A 17,185-nucleotide genomic window follows, 5' to 3' on the forward strand; every position below is an offset into this window, starting at 1 on the left:
TCTGTGGTCTGATCCCTTTCTCCTATTGTATGCTTTCTGTTCTTTGTTCCTTTCTGATCACTTTCTTGTTTCTCTCTCCTCTCTGGTCTGATCTCTATCTATTATTGTCTGATCTCTTCATTTGTTTTTTTTCTGTCAGATCACTCCCGTCTTTCTGTTTTATCTGTGGTCTTTTGGTGTTCACTTCCTTTCTGATAACTTTCTGGATTCTCGTGTGTCTTTGGTCTGATCTCTATCTGTTATTGTCTGATCTTTTTCCTTCCTGTCAGATCACTGTCTGTCCCCTCTGTTTTATCTGTGGTCAGATCCTTTTTTGATTTTGTATGATCCCTTTCCGTCTGTTTCCTTCACTGTCTTTGGTCTCTTAGTTGTATAAATTGATTGTCTCTGGTTCTTTCTGTCCTTTTGTCTGATCTCTTTGTCTTCTAAAATCTGTCTTCCAATTAGTTTCGAACACATACTTTTTTATGGAGACTGACGGGCATTGAAACCCATCCTTTTAACTCCTTGTAATGTTCTTTGTTTTCTAAAATCTCTTTACCTTGTCTCATTTCTTTGGTCTGTTTATCTTTTGCTGGTCTGTCTGGTTCCAAACCACTTATACTGTACCTCATACAGGTTCTACATAATGAACCTATCAGAATAAAAAATGCAACGATGGCATTTTTTTTTAACATAATTAATAATTTTTTTATTGTATGTTCATTGAGAAGAAGTGATTCATCCGTCCATTATTTTGTAGGTGTGGAGTGCTTCAGGTTGGAGACAGAATACTCTGTATAAATGGAATCCCAACCGATGACGGAACGCTTGAAGAGGCTAATCAGCTTCTCCGAGACGCAGCTCTGTCCAATCAGGTCAAGCTGGAAGTCGAGTTTGACGTTGCAGGTACCTGAATGATGCACCTCTTCGTATTTTGCTCATTCATTCAATTTATTGATTTGTTCATCAGGAAGGTTAATGCTGGCAGTCGATGTAGTGGAGATGTTTATGATGGTGCTTCAGTACATCATTGATAATCAAGTATATGAACAATAATTTCAGCTGCGGGATATTTAATATGATTTAGATTCTGAGGAATGCAACATGAAATGAGTGATGAATAAGTAGAAGTAGGCCAGAAGGATGTCCCTTTTATAACACTGACAGAAAGAGGGAACACCACTTTCCCTGGGACTGACAGGCATAAAAGCAACTCTTCATATATTTGACATTGAAGTTGCTTTTTACCGAGACTGACATTCTTATAAGCCACTCTTTTCTGGGACTAACAGGCATTGAAACCCATCCATTTTACTGAGACTGACATTCTTTTTACTATAATTGACAGGCACTGCAGCTCCTAATTTTTTACTAGGTACTGACATGCATTGAAACCCATACGTTTTACTGCAACTGACAGGCATTGACACTCATCTTCTCTACTGCGACTGACTGGCATTGAAACCCAATAGTTTTAATGTAATTGACAGGCACTGCAGCTCCTCATCTTTGCTGTAACTGACCTGCATTGAAACCCATTTTTTACTGGGATTGACGCACTGAAACCCATCCTTTTGATTGGTATTGAAGAGTCTCCAGTTTTGCCAGTTCTGGTAAAAAAGGTTTGGCTTATGTGCAGGTTAATCCTAAGAAAAGAGGCATGGTTTTTGTGCCCATCAGTCGCAACAAAAAAATTTTTTTGACTCTTCAATACCAGTCAAAAGGATGGGTTTTAGTGCGTCAATCCCAGTAAAAAATGGGGATTCAATCAGGATTCGCTCTGCCCATCAGTCTAAATTAGAAGGCATGGTGCCTGTTAGTCTCATTGAAAAAGGTATGACTCCTCTGACTTTCAGTCATACCTTTTTAAATAAGACTAACCGGCACCATGCCTTCTAATTTAGACTGATGGGCAGAGCGAATCCTAATGGATAAAACTGAGCAGTGTTTATCTGCTGTTTAATACCTTAATTGGAGCAGCAGTAGATTGGACAATGTCTTTTAATTGTAACTTCCTTCGGCAGAATCGGTCATCCCGAGCAGTGGTACGTTTCAGGTGAAACTGCCAAAGAGACGAGGGGTGGAGGTGGGCATTACGATCAGTGGTAAGATTTGCCAGAGATTTCCAAGGATTGACTTCCCGTCATTGATGATACAATTTCCAGATTTATAAAATAAAATGAGTGTAATTTTATAACGTTACAGTCAGCAAGAAACCAGGCCACCCTCTGATCATCTCGGAGATAATGAAAGGAAGCATCGCTCACAGGTAGACACGAAGCAAGTTACCGCGTCTCTCGAGCACGAACACCAAGGCTGAGAAAATAGAATACTTTCGATTTCTGCATGTGTAATACGTGTGTGTGCAGAACAGGTACACTGGAGCCTGGAGACCGTTTGCTGGGAATAGACAATGTAAAATTGGAGAACTGTGGAATTGACGAGGCGATGGCAGTCCTTCAGCAGGCCGAGGACATGGTCAAGCTGCGCATTCAGAAAGACGAGGACAACTTGGGTGGGTCGTATTCACCATGGGTCAAAGAACAAAACATGATTGGCTGTGTCACGTCATTAAAAACAGCACGCATATATAATGCCCAATTGATTTATAGTACATTTGCCTAGGATAAGTATTTACCCCCTCTCTTTACTCACTTACCAAACTTTCTTGGACAGCTTCTTCTAGTTCGACTTCGTTATTGCTGCTTCTCGTTATGTTCAGAGTTAAAATTCTGATGGCAAATGTGTACAATCTAGTGGTATCGCAGCAAGAGAGGTGAATACACACATCCTGCACTGAAATAACACGTTGATATTTATTTATATATTCTCAGTACTTACTCAACAGCTTCAGCATTTTTTTCAGCCTTTCTATTTATTTGCTGTAAATGCAACGACATGGAGGGACAACTTAATTCTGGAACTAGGAGTTAACGTGCCTGGGGTGTTGAATTGTTTGGAACCGGTGCGAGCTTGTTTCGGACCCCTTGCTATTAGATAATGGAGCAGTGGAGTGGAGAACGAGCGTTTCACTGTAAAACCTTTTAAATGGTGATGGTGCGAGTTGCTGCACAAAGAAAATGTCCACGCCGTTACCAGTTAGGACATCATGACCGTGTTCGTTTTGCTTTTGCACTTACAACATGGATGCGTAATGTCAAAGAAATGGGCCCTTCAACACCACTTCCTTTTTCAGGACTGAACCCCTTTCTTCCAAATGAGTAGACGATCATGACGTCCCGATTGGTAATGACACCGAAATTCCCTTTGGGCAGCACTCGCACTATCACCATTCTCATAAAAGGTTATACAGCGAACGCTCATTTCACACTGCTCCATTATAACTAATTGCACTACTGGTATAAGCATCCATCCCTCCCTCCCTCCCTCCCTCCCACCCACCACTCAAGGCCGTAGGGGTGTGTTGGGTGAATACTTTTGCAAGGCACAGTATAATGTTATTCTTTTGTCCAGTGTAGCTGTTTATAACCTGTATTAATAACGAATATTTTGTGTGTACGTGCTCTAGATGAACTGGAGTCATCCGGCTCTGTGATTTTCACTGTGGAGCTGAAGAGACACGGTGGTCCTCTAGGAATCACCATTTCTGGCACTGAGGAACCCTTTAACCCCATCCTCATCTCCAGCCTGACCTGTAATGGTCTTGCACACAGGTACGCAGACGCACACGTGTTTACCGTACATGCTTTTTTTCCATTGGGAGCTGATTTATTGTGATTTTCGGTTGTGTGATAGTGGAACTTTGGATCCAGTGGGATAAAGGTTGAGCGGAGTGAAGCCTCCATTTATAAATTTCTCTTTCCCAATTCAAGGTTATGGTTCCTGGGAAAATGTTATTGGCATTCATATTTTTAGGGGTTGGGTGAGTGTGTTATGCATCAGCATAAAAGTTAAGGATGCAATGCATTGATTTACGCATCGTATCACATCACATCGGTAGCTGCTTCATATACAGCTGCAAATCGCATCAGCTTTAGTTATAGAGATGCACATCTCTAGTGTGTGTTTGTGTGTAGGACTGGGGCTCTTCACGTCGGTGACCGTGTGTTGGCCATTAATCACGTGAGTCTGAAGGGGAAGCCGTTGAGTGAAGCCATCCATCTGCTGCAGAGTGCAGGAGATGCCGTGACCCTCAAGATCAAAAAAAGAACTGAGCGTGAGTCTTAACAAACGCACGCGATAGTTCGTAAACGTGTGTGTGTGTGTGTGTGTGTGTGTAGGTCACTGAGATGTCCTCATCCCTCTCTTTCTCAGCTGTGTTAGAGTCTGACTCAGGAAGCCCTCTGAGGTCAGGATCTTGTCTGAGTGACAATGAAGACGATCGCTCTGATTCGCTCAGACGCTGTAAACATTCTGGGCTTCGCCACCTAGCCACGCCCCCCAGTTTGGACTCTGCTATGGAATCATGGGATGGCTCCGCTCTTGACACCGGGTATGGGAGTCAAGGTGAGGGATGAGCTGAAATAAGATTTTGGGTCACTTTTATGTCCATCTAAAAATTTTACCAATCAGTCATTTGTGATTTAAAAAAAAAAAACCTTCCTTTTTCTTTTTCCCAGGGGCCTACATTCATCGTACATCAGACCTGACCATTCACCTTAATGAGTGGAGACGAACAAATCAAAGGAGCCCACTGACCTCCAGAAGACCTACTCACCGTAGCGCAGTGCGTGACGGGAAATCAGGAGAGGAAGACTGGAAATACCATGGGTAAGCTTTTTTCCTTATTAAATGTGTCTATCGGGTGATTTGTGGTCCCTCCATGCTTAATCACTACTGTTTGCGCAAAACCTTTATCACCAGGCTTCTTCTGTCTCTGCAGCAATTAATTTCATAAAATGTCCGAGCCCAAAAAGCAGCATGTGATGATACTCTGCTTAAACTCTGTGAGAACTGACTCAGGCCTTTCTGTTGGACATTTTGGTGTTAACTGCATGGACCTGCTCTGATCATTAACTGGTTTATTTTGCACCAATCAAACACGCACGGTTTTCCACTTATTCCAAAGGAGCCAAGATGTGTTTCGTGTCTGAAGCGAAACAAGAACGTGTCTTTTTGACACGTTCAGAGCATTAACATCATTAATACTATTCCGTCGAAGCCGCTTTCTGCGAGCAATCATCCGTCACCGATTTCCGACCAATCAGAACGGAGAGTTCGATAGCACTGTCGCATCATAACGCTCGACCACCAAAACTTTCAATATCATTATAAAATGATTGTCATTTCAAAAAAGGGCGGTTTCTAGATTCGTGTACGGGTTTTTTTTCCGCATTGAAAATCGAAAATAAATGATGAAAATTACGATTAGATGCTATTTTTGCTCAAATGACTCCAAAACTATTTTTTGCTCATTTAAATGACTCCTCATTTAGAGTTTCTTGCCATCTCCTTTTTGGGTTTTTTTGGTTTAGAGTTTTGGGGGTTTGTGCGACTTTTGACCAACCCGAATTAAAAATAACTGATGAAGCATCACTCTGAGAAGTTCATATGGATCACTGGGTGCTTTTTAAAAGCAACAAGAGAGTGACAGGAAATGAGAGTCCCACACGTTTTTACAATGTTATGTACACAAAATAGTAGAACAACCCTGAATTGCCCCTTCCTACCCATTCTTGCCTCTACCTGCCCTGCATTATGTTCTATTAAAACCTGTGATCTCTGGATAGTAGTTTTTTTTAAATAGGGGCTTATTATTATTATTATTATTTATTTTTATTTTTTTTTGGCATTTCCGCCAATAAAATTCCCTTTTACTTCCAGGCTGGAACTGGATGTTAGATTGGAAATAATGTGCATTTATTTAAATACTAATTATTTTTGCAGACTAATTACTAAACTTTGTGATTGTACGAACAGACAAAGAATAAAAAATTAATTTTTTCTGCTCTGCTTTTAACTTCAAATCAAAAAAGAAACGAAGGTGTTCACATTTGTGTTCACATAACTGTACAAATTGACCATCTTTTTAACATCGGCCATTTATTTTCAGAGACTTAATACAAAATAAGTGAATATGAAAGGTTTATAATTATTTAATTACACTACATATCATGACACCCATTGAGTTTTGTAGAAATGTCTCTGATATCGTTATATGATATGTAGGTCATATCGCCTACCTCTTCAGTCACTGGCATATTTTTGCTGTAATATTTGAAATAAGTGGAAATTTGGCGTCTGTGCATTTCTTTATTAAATCGATGGTTTTCTGTGTCGGGAAGTGGCGGGCCGTTGGGGGGCCAGCAAGGCCTTCTTTGTGCAAATTATGGTCCATAAATGTGTATTAAATTATTCCTAATAGTCGAATCTCTTCATTTCGTAGCATTTCTCTAAATGTGTACATTTCGGTTTGAGTTTTCCATCCAGTCAGATTTCTGCCGGCACGTGTTGCCGACACTGTAAAAACTGCAGGCGTCAATTTTAGGTTGCTTAAAGCTGTTTCTTTTAACCAAGCAGATTGCGATCGGACTGAGTCCCTCTAGATGGCGCCTAAAAACGCGTCCTTTGATCCCTCAACCCGCATCTGTAGCAAACTGCACAAGCTCAAATATATTTGTGTGGATTTTAATACCGTATTTTTCGGACTATAAGCCGCTACTTTTTTCCCACGTTTTGAACCCCGCAGCTTAAACAACGAAGCGGTTAATATATGAATTTGTCCTGGGTTTTTCCTGGTTTGACAAAAAACTGAGCCCCATAACATTAGACCAATGAAATTTCCGAACGGAGACTGGAAAATGCACCTCACCTGCGTTCTGAGCTGCACGGCATCGGGAGAAAAACTTCCACCGGTGGCGCACGACGATGACAAAAGATAAACTCCCCAGAGAAATACAGTGGTACCTTGACCTACGAGTTTAATTCGTTCTGTGGACGAGCTCGTATCTCAATTTGCTCCGCACATCAAATCAGTTTTCGATATTGAAAATACTTAAAATGGCATTAATCCGTTCCAACCCTCAAAATTACACCCCGATTTTGTTTTGTGTTATTAAATTGGAAAATACATTTCTAAATAACAAATCTTGTATAAAAACATAATAGAAAGAGTATGTAAAGATATAATAAGTTTTATAGGTTTAATAAGGTTTTATTCAGTGTATTTTCCTTGGAGATGAGACGACTTGAGCTAACGAAAACGCCGGTGGGGGGGCAGAGGCGATAAGCGGAGGCGGAGGGAAAACTCGTTTTTTACTATCGCTCCTGTACACTACGTATCCCTAAACTTTAAAATGTTTACTTTTTCTTCTATGCTTATCCTAATTTTCGTCACAATCTTCGCTTTCTGGCTTTGCTTCGCCATCTAGCAGCAGCGTCTCGAGCTCGTACCTCAATTATTTGCGCACGTTACAAAGCAAAAAAACGACCGAGTGACCGCTCGTACCTCGGAAAACTTGTACATTAATGCACTTGTAGGTCAATGTACCACTGTAGTTGTGAAAGGAAGGAGGAAGACAGTGAACAATGACTTACTTGGTCGACTACTGTTTAGATACAAGCCGTTGTAACGCGTTGAGTCTGGGTGAAGGGAGAGCTCGCTAACTCCAGCTGCATATAAGCACAGACAGGTTTCCAAAACTCGTGCTTTTTTATTATTCTTGGCAACACCGTTATGGGTTAGTCAAAGAAACTTAGAAATGAGCATCAGAAAATAATAAGGACATATTCCTCAGTCTCACACGCGCACACACACGCAGTAATGCTGGCAGTTTGCAGTGCATGCTATTCCCAAAATTTCTAATGATGGTATTAAGAGGTGGATTGATTCAGAAAGGACACCACTGAAGGCCTGGGGGTGAAATGCACGGCCCAGCACTGGTGCCAGAGGATGTGAATATTGTGAACATGAATGAAAAAGAAAAAAAAAAAAAGCGGCACAGAAAAACAATCTTTTTTTTTTTTTTTTGTCTGTGCTTCTGTTTTTCTCTCTTTCTCAGGTGTTCTGTCCTTCATCCGCCTTACTAATCACCTACGGCTCTCCGGCATCATCTTTTTCTTCCGTTCGCTTCTGTTTTCCAGCACATTGCCAATCTGTCAGAACAAGCCATGACATTTTTTTTTTTTTTAGCTGTGTGTGTGTGTGTGTGTGTGTGTGTGTGTGTGTGTGTGTGTGTGTGTGTGTGCACTTTCATATATCTTGCATATGAGTGTTTATTGAAGATTGTACAGCAGGGTTACAGTAGAGGGAGCTCCAGTGTTTGTTAGAGAGATAGTCAGGGAGAAAGCTTCATCTCGTGCACCAGGACTTGCATTACCCAGGATGCTTTGCATTGACGCAGATCTGTTAGCCCCATGTGTTGCCATGGCAACATCGGCACTCGGGAGAGCTATTGGTCGCAAGCCCTGCAGGACCTGGAGACGTGCGGCCAATCGGAGATTCTCAGAGAGCTGGAGGTAAAAACTTTTCAGCACGACTCTGCCAAGCTTTTATTAAATTTAATTTATGTGTGTGTGATTTCTTTTTTTTTTTCTGTGTAGTTTTTCACTTTTTTCAATTTTCTTTTTCTTTTAATAAATAATTATTTTAATGTAAAATAAAGGCCAAGAATACAGGTATTTTATTAATTTCTTTTTTGTGCAGTTATTTGAAAAATATTAAATTAAATAAATTCTATATATAAAAAAAATAAAATAAATATATGGTAGCTTACACAGCCTGTGTGTGTGTGTGTGTGTGTGTGTGTGTGTGTGTGTGTGTGTGTGTGTGTGTGTGTGTGTGTGTGTGTGTGTGTGTGTGTTTCTCGGCTCTAAACTGTATCTCGAGCGCGTTCTCTCAGCACCGCCGCTGCTACGTGAATACGACGTATCGCAACACTATGGAGAGTCACATAGAATACAGATTAACATGGCAGAGGTAGAGCTGTAACTTCCTGCAGACACAACAGGAAAAGAACGTCTGGCAAAGGAACATGTGTTAGTGAGAAAGTACATAAGTAAATTGATGATTTGCCGTCTGTCTGAACCAAAGCAATAAAACTATTTAACTTGAGTTGCAGAGCATCATATTCTTCCCGTTGAATCGGATGGAAATCGGATCGCACGGCATCGGAATAGGGGTCAATCGTTTCGCGTCGGCTTCAGTCATGGAGATTTAAAATGAATTTTATTTTCCGAATTTGATTCTAACTCGCAGGCCACCATGATGTCAGGCAGCACGCTGAGTCTGGGAGATGAGAGCGAGGTCTGTAACGATGAGATCAAACTCCCAGCGGTGGAGCTGAAGCAGTGCTGGAACTGCAGCACAGACACGGAGCTTGATGACTCGAGCACCGTCGTTCCATTAGAGCTACACAAGGTATTGACTTATTCTCACACCTGGTACAAAGGAGCAAAAAAAATTCCAATGAGCTTAAACTAATACGCGACTCCAAATAATCTCTAAATACACAATATGCATACTTGCTGTACCATGTATAAGAACTCACACTCTTCTGGGAAGATGTTCCACTAGATTTTGCGGAGATTCACATAGGCGAGGTGACGAGGCCAGGTGGGGTTTTATAGCAGGAGATCTTCCACTTCAACCCATGGAAAGCATATCTTGATGGAGCTGGATTTGTGCACAGGGGCATCGTGATGCTGGAATCAGTTTGGATCTCAAAATGACCGTTACAAGTACAATCGTATGCTTCCCACTTTGTGTTAACAGTTTGGGAAAGAATCAAATATGGCTGGGGAAAAAATCTGGTTTATTTGCCTATTTATTTTTTCTCCCTACATGTAAATCATGAACCGCTCTAAATACATGTTCACTGCACCTCATACAGCAGTTGGTCTGATCATTAAAAATATGTATTGGAGTTGAATTTAACGATGTTGGGGAAGTACAGTGCTGCATTGAAAAAAATATACTTATTATATATACTGTTTCTCGGCATTTAAAGTAAAAACGAGCTAAAAAAATCATTAAACAGAATATCAAGGTTTGGTACTGACCCAGAGTTTATACTTCACAAAGAATTCAGGATATGACCTTGGGAGTGTGCGCAATTGGAAACCGATGTTCTCGTTTATTTTTTTTTTTTTTCCATCTCGCCTAAACTCGATTAAAAGATCTTCAAGCTCTGACGTGCACGTGTTCATATCTTGTTTAGGTCTGTGTGATGAAGGATGAAGACAGCAGGGATTTTGGCTTCAGTGTGTCTGATGGCTTGGTAGAGAAAGGTGTGTATGTGAACATGATCCGTCCGGACGGTCCAGCAGATCGGGCGGGTTTGCAGCCGTACGACCGCGTTCTTCAGGTAAAGGACCACCGTGTCACCATTTACTGTGTAGTGCAAGAAAATGTGTGTTCTTGCGTAGTTCTTATTGTAACAATGAAAGTATAAGGGGTTTGGTGTTGAAAGGCATTGAAAGGGGGGGATTGTCGTATTTGAGCTGTCTGTCTGTCTGTCTCAGGTGAATCACGTGAGGACGCGGGACTTCGACTGCTGCTTAGCTGTGCCTCTGATTGCCGAAGCGGGAAATCGGCTCCAGCTCGTTATCAGCAGGAACCCCCTCGCCCAGGTACCTCAGTGGTCCCCAAAAGACGGTCAGGACTCCTCAGAAACCCTTCCTCCCATCCCTGTCCACACCCCGACAAACAAGGAACTCAGACCTGAGATGGTACCACTGAACGGCAGCTTAGTGTAGAAGAAAAGTCTGTTTCTCTCTTTTTCACAAACGCACACACACACTTCTATTTTTCCCCCTTTACACAATTGAACCCACTTTGACGCATCACTCCTTCACTCCAACACCCTCGTTTATGTTGTTTATATTCACAAATTCTTCACTATTCATTTTTTGTTTGAGTCTAGTTTGGATTTTTTGGTTCTATTCCAGTACCCTCACTGTTTCAGTTTCTCTCTCACACACACACACACACACACACACACATTCCTGCACAAATACACTATTACAGTACAAACCTAAGTTGGTTGTTTCTTAGAAGGTTCTAAACACTGATGCACAAAAATAAAGAGAGCAGATGATTTTTTTTTTTGTATCGGTGGATCACGTTTTCAAAAGAATGCCACCTTTTACACACACTTTGTGTTTTATTAAATTTTTTAAGCGGAATTGATTAGAAGTGGCGCTGAAGCGAATTTCTGTGTATTTTATATCCTGTTTTAGTCGAAGAACACAAAAAGACGTCGTGTGTGTGTGCGTGTGTAATCTGCAATGACCACTGTCCAGAGTGCAGTGGTTTTTTTTTAACAATAAAGAAAGATGAGCCGGTGTGCATTATTGCTGCTTAGATATCAGTAATAAGAAAGAAAGGCTGATCCTAGGGGTCATGCTGTAATTATTTTGGAGAAATTCTGTATGTAATGTTTCTATGATTCTGAAATGTTCAGATTTGTGTATTTCATTGCATTGTGTTCCTTGATTCCTTCCTCTTTGTTCTCTTATCCGGTCTAACAGATCTTCCTCGTTCATTCCTAATCCTCATTTTCCTTCATTTGTTTTAATTGGAGCGCTCTGGTGCGTCGCCCCCGAGGCAGCCTGTGGGACCAGGACCCGGGAGTGATGACATGTTTGCTCAATTAGGGCCGTGTGCCGTCGTCACCCTGCACTCCCATCAGGTCGGCTCATGGAACAGGACTGCGGCAGGGACCACGTATATATATTTGGGTTGAACCGAATTTAAAAAGCGCTATCTAGAGGAAGATAAATGTGGGATTTGAACTCATGACCACTTGATCAGTAATTTATGCCCAATAAAAGAGAACTCGTAAACGCAAACATGAACCCTCAGACAAGATCTGATGTTCTACCATCTCATCATTTGTAGTCTACATTTACTTGACTTGTTCTGCATTTATCTCGAGGTTCCTAAAGGTTCTTTGGTTTCCTTCTACCTTACAAAAACATGCCAGTGGATCGTTCTGCAACTCCAAATTTCCCTCAGGTGTGAGACAATGTGTGTGTGTGTGTGTGTGTGCGCGCATGATGTCCCGCAATGAACTGGCATTCCGTCCTGATGCCTCACCGATTGAATTTCCAGCACAGACTCTGGATCCAACACAAAGCTCACCAGGATACGGGCGATAAATGTATGTGTTAATGTGCTACAGTAAGTCAAAGGCAGTTTATAACTCGCTGTATTTATAAATCTAAAATAGAAAAAGTAATCAGTAGGTTTAAAACGTAAAAATGTTCCCTTATCAAATATTCATATAGAAAACTCAAATTGGTATCCGAAAAATAAAAAGCATCCACTAAAGTGAAAGATTTTGGTACCTGATGTTAAAATTGTGCTGTGTCTCTTATAGGATACACTATCTGGCCAAACGTTTGTGGACACGTGACCATAAGCTTTATACACCAATCAGGCATAACCAGTATACCACCCACTAAATATTGTGTTGGTCCCCCTTTTGCCGCCAAAACAGTCCTGACCCGTCGATCATTAACAGTATTAACTTTTTGTTCGTTGGAACGGATCACACGGACCAGCCTTCACTCCCCCTTGTGCATCAATAAACATCGGGCCCCCCATGACCCTGTCGCTGGTTCACCACTGTTCTTTTCCAGTCGTCTAGACGATTTGTCAAACTCGCCCAAATCCTTTTCGCTTGCCCATTTTTCCTGCTTCTAACACATCAACTTTGATGACCAAATGTACACTTGATGCCTAATAAGTAAATCCCACCCACTAACGTGGCATGATGAAAATATGTTCTTCACTTCATCACTCAGAATGTTATAATGTCATAATTCTATGCCTAATTTGTGGTTTTTAAACATCCTCTTCCACATTTAGTCCCCACACTTCTGGGCAGATGTTCCACTAAATCTATTCAGGCACAAGAGTGTTCGTAAAACCAGGTACTGATGCAGGGTGAAGAGGCGGCCTGGGGTGCAGTCAGCATTCAACATTTTATGCCCATTTCGTGTTATAATATACACTATTCTGGTGAGATGTTCCACTGGATTTCAGTGTGGAGATTTGTGCTCATTCCCCCATTTGGAACGTCAGGTTCTGATGCAGGTGAGATGAGGAGGAGTCTAGTTCCATTTTATCAAAAAGGTCTTTAAATGGGCATGAGGTCAGAGCTCTATAGCAGGACCTTCTCTAGAGGTGATGTAAATGGAGCTGGCTTTGTGCAAATCTTTAAAGAAATCCGGTAATTTCGTGTGTCTCCAATATTGTGCTAACAGTTTGGGCCACTGTATCCAATATCCAACTCAAATGTTGACCAATGACTTTTCAGATATATGATTATATATAGATTAGTGTTCTGGATTGGTGTGTGGTTTCGGCCTGGTGTTTAAGTCAGCAGATTGGACAGATTTCTTGTTGTAATCTAGAAAGTAACAGTCGGAAGTATCAAAAGCAAGAAAAAGAAGTACAAACTGGAGTACAGCATGACCATATTAAAAACCGCAGTAATTAAACAGACACTTGTTCCCAGAGGGGAAAAAACGTTTTATTTAGGATCTAAATGATGCAATATGCATCTGAAAACGAGTTCATAACAAAGCTACTTTGGTTAAACAAAATGTCTCAGTTTATTGAATCAGTTACAATATGTTGTGTTGCGTTTGAATAGATTTTTTTTTCTGTAATGCTCATTCAAATTATTCATTTTTATCACAGCTGAAAATGAGAAGAATAAAAAACGGACAAAAAAACCCACTTGTTTACAAATATTGCACACTAACATTTAGATATAAATTTCTAAATACATTCAGAAAAAAATCGAGGCAAATCACTCACGGCTCACGTTGTGCACCATAGAAAAAATCTGATTCAGAAGGCAAATGTGAGTGGAGAGGAAACACAAAAGGAGCAGGTTTGGGTGAGGACGTGGTGAAGAGAGCGTGTGGGGCATGGGATACAGTGAAAGGAAGAGTAATGCGGAGAGTGAGGGGTTTGGTAAGTAGACATGAAGTGTGAAAAACACTGTGTTCACTGCCAGTCAAAGAATCCTGATGGGGTCAATGATTCTTTAGATTCATTCTTCATCCACATCAGTATCTCCTGTTTTATCACCTAAACTAGAAATTGTATCACAAGCCTCATTGTTGTTACACATTCTCCAAAGATACTACAGATCCTGTTCCTTTCTGCTTTCTGGACCTGCCTGATTTAGCCCTACTTCTGGACTGAGTTTTCTTCGAGAGAAAACCACTGGATGTTTTCCATATAGACAACCTAATGATTGCTGTGGAGGGTTAAACTCCAGAACCATGAAGATGGATTTGGACTGTAATGAATTTGGACTTTTATGAATGTAATGAACTGTAATGACCATTTTTCTTCAATGATTTATGGTTGCCAAGTTTCCATCAGTGAACAGTTGCTACTGTAACCTCAATAATGATGGAACTATAATGAAAAAATATTTGGTGTAACCCAGATTAAAACAGGTTCACTGTTGAGTCTGGTCCCTCTCAAGGTTTCTTCCTTATACTATCTCAGGGAGGTTTTCCCTCACCACTATCACTACTGGCTCACTTATTTAAAATGTACTTTTTACTTGAGCCTAACTGAACCATAGTGGGAGTTGCTGGACTTTTTATTAGCAATCCATCCACTGAAGAAATAACTTTTGGACCAATGTTGTCCATTGCTTCAGAGCAGCTCCAAAAAATCGTACCATCAAATTAAAGTTTATAAATGCTGGTTTGACTTTGCAGGGGAGGAAATAAGGATTCAACACTTCAATATTTGTATTAAACTCCAGAAGGCTTCATTATTGTAGGCATTCTGTAGATCATATGAAGTTTGCTACACAGTTGTTTCTCTAAAATAACTGTGTCTGTTGCCTCCAAGTCTTTTTTTCTGGAGCTCTTTCCGAGTGGTCCTTGGATCTTTGTTATCCAAGGACCACTTGAATCTTAGTCCAATTGGTCCTTGGTCTTAAGATCCTTGGAATAATACTTGGCTAATAGTAAAAATCCTTACAGATAGTTTTTCCAGGTCGCTTTATACAGTACGACAGTGGCCTCTAGAGGCGATTCACTGATGCCACATGCAGTTTATTTGTTATTTTTAAGATTTTTTTTTTATTATTTTGGCTGTAACTGTTCTTATTTATTTGCAGTGTTACTTTTTGTTTATTTGAATGCATTTTCCGTTATATTTATTTTAATTAACTTTAGTACTATTTTACATGATGTTATGTTTATTTTTTTTTTATCCAGTCAAGTATCCATTTTAAAATGGCTGCTTAATAGGGTATCGGCAAGTACAATCCAACTCAGCTAACGGTTTTAGTAAAAATCGGTTGATTTATTTAATGTAAATATTCTTAATAAATACCAACATGTTAAATACTTATTCCCCACACTGTAAATAAGTCGCATGACAAAACAGGATGTTAATGGCTGCGTTGTGACAGTATTTGAGATATAATGAAACGTTAAGAAGCGTGTATGTGTTATAGGTTATGACTGGCAGTGCACTATAAGGACATGGGCCACAAGGCTCGGGGTGGGGGAATGAGGGGTTATGGGTAAGCAGATCGTTTTAAGCTGGATGAACAAGAAGATAAACAAACTTCAAAAAGGTCCTGAATGGTATGAGAAGATGTCTGTTTTTTCAGAAAGGCATTAAAAGAAGGGGCGGATATTGCTGGACTACAGGTAAACAAGTTACCCTCGGACGCAGCGGTAGGATGGTCAGGCAACCCTGAATTTTTTATTTTTTTGGAGTTTTGATTAAAAAGAAATTGATTCAAACTCCTCTCAGAAATGAGAAGAGCAGCACGTGATACTTAGCGTATATATAAAAAGCACAGCTGCCTACATTATTAGAGCGACACGACGGCAGTATGTATAGTGTGTGTGTGTGTGTGTGTGTGTGTATGTGTGTGTGTGTGTGTTTTTGTCTCATCTGGCAGTGATTACTAAAGTGCACAAAGGGGTTTTGAAAAGGGCACCATTGCGAAAACGGACACACTCAAGGATTTAACCCTCTACAAATTAATTTAATGTGTGTGTGTGTGTGTGTGTGTGTGTGTGTGTGTGTGTGTGTGTGTGTGTGTGTGTGTGTGTAAGCAGTGCAGAGCTTCCGCACAAAGCGGAGGTACATTCAGCTTCATCAAGACGCTGAACAGGACGCCTCACTGTACAATAAGCGTCACTGCGACAATCTACATACCTGCTGATTAGTGCAGCTCTCTTTAAAAACTGACTTCCACTGCTTTATTTGTCTTTGTTCTTTCAAAAAAATTATAATCAAATAGAGTTCTCTCTCTCTCTCTCATGCTCGGAGCTTCGGCCTCGACAAATCTTAGCGTTACCAGCGATGATTACAGTGATATCGTAATTATTACAAGAAAAATACAAGAAGAAGAAAAAGAAAAGAAGAATTGACAATGATATAATAACAATAATAAAAAAATTCTAAACAACAATTTATCCGGATTGTTTTTTTATATATATATATATATATATATATATATATATATATATATATATATATATATATATATGGAAGCCCTTTTCCACCAGATTAAAAAACTTTTGCCTAATTGCGACTTTATTTCTCACAATTCCACCTTATTCTTAGAAACCTCACCTTTTTTTTTTTTTTTTCGAAATTTTTTTCTTGCAATTCCGACTTTTTTTTAATCACAATTCTGACTGATTGAAAACTGATTAACGCCTATTTCATTTTCAATGTGTAAAGATTTCTGGCACTACAGAGGGGAGGGGGTGATGCTGCTCAATTGGCAAAAAAAAAAAATGTAAAAAAAATTGCGTCGGAGTTGCGAGACAAAGTCGAAATTGTGAGAAATAGCGTTGGAATTGCGAGAAAATGAAGTCGAAATTGCAAGAAAATTAAGTCGGAATTGCGAGGAAAATGCAAGAATTGCAAGGGAAAAAAGTCAGAATTTTGTGAGAAATAAAGTCAGAATTGCGACTGAGAATCTTTTTTAACGGGCTTCCATAGATATCTGATACATCCGTGTGTAAAAATACAACTAAGAACACACTACACTAGTCTGATCCGACTAAAGGGAAAAAGGAAAGGGGGGGGGGGGGGGATGAAGGGGAAACATTCTCTCATAGAGAGGCTCACATTGTGGTTTCTACGATGGTGTGAGTGTTTTTGGTGAGGGCGTAAGTGCCGTTAGGGTCGAGTGGATGGAGCAGCTCGCTGTTCTTCAGGACGCATTCTTTGGGACGAGAGCTCGCTCCTTTCACTGGCGCCGCCACCGCCTTGATCCGCTACACACACACA

General features: G+C 40.4%; 2 protein-coding genes and 1 long non-coding RNA gene across 9 annotated transcripts in view; 2 read left to right on the forward strand and 1 right to left on the reverse strand.

The window, feature by feature from the left end:
• grip2a (glutamate receptor interacting protein 2a) overlaps positions 1–11,233 on the forward strand; it is a 37,912-nt gene extending 26,679 nt beyond the window's left edge. For 2 of the 4 annotated variants that reach the window (XM_083554866.1, XM_083554867.1), the window contains 12 exons: positions 743–888; positions 2,007–2,087; positions 2,188–2,251; positions 2,352–2,497; positions 3,512–3,656; positions 4,020–4,159; positions 4,258–4,449; positions 4,563–4,713; positions 8,286–8,400; positions 9,140–9,301; positions 10,101–10,247; positions 10,405–11,189. In XM_083554866.1, coding sequence (XP_083410992.1) covers positions 743–888; positions 2,007–2,087; positions 2,188–2,251; positions 2,352–2,497; positions 3,512–3,656; positions 4,020–4,159; positions 4,258–4,449; positions 4,563–4,713; positions 8,286–8,400; positions 9,140–9,301; positions 10,101–10,247; positions 10,405–10,638 — 1,723 coding nt within the window. In that variant the 3' untranslated portion in view covers positions 10,639–11,189. The other 2 variants (XR_014535815.1, XM_083554868.1) reach the window with 2 other exon arrangements.
• Positions 11,234–12,418: 1,185 nt separating this feature from the next.
• Positions 12,419–15,574, forward strand: LOC310733688. Its single transcript, XR_014535855.1, has 2 exons — positions 12,419–15,316; positions 15,365–15,574. It is a non-coding gene; the product is annotated as an uncharacterized lncRNA (long non-coding RNA).
• Positions 15,575–16,420: 846 nt separating this feature from the next.
• slc6a6a (solute carrier family 6 member 6a) overlaps positions 16,421–17,185 on the reverse strand; it is a 30,886-nt gene continuing 30,121 nt past the window's right edge. For all 4 annotated transcript variants that reach the window (XM_083554936.1, XM_083554935.1, XM_083554937.1 and 1 more), the window contains one exon: positions 16,421–17,172. In XM_083554936.1, coding sequence (XP_083411062.1) covers positions 17,020–17,172 — 153 coding nt within the window. In that variant the 3' untranslated portion in view covers positions 16,421–17,019. The remainder of the gene's footprint in view (positions 17,173–17,185) is intronic.

The sequence above is a fragment of the Silurus aristotelis genome (assembly GCF_946808225.1).
Source record: "Silurus aristotelis genome assembly, chromosome: 11".
Classification (NCBI taxonomy): domain Eukaryota; kingdom Metazoa; phylum Chordata; class Actinopteri; order Siluriformes; family Siluridae; genus Silurus; species Silurus aristotelis.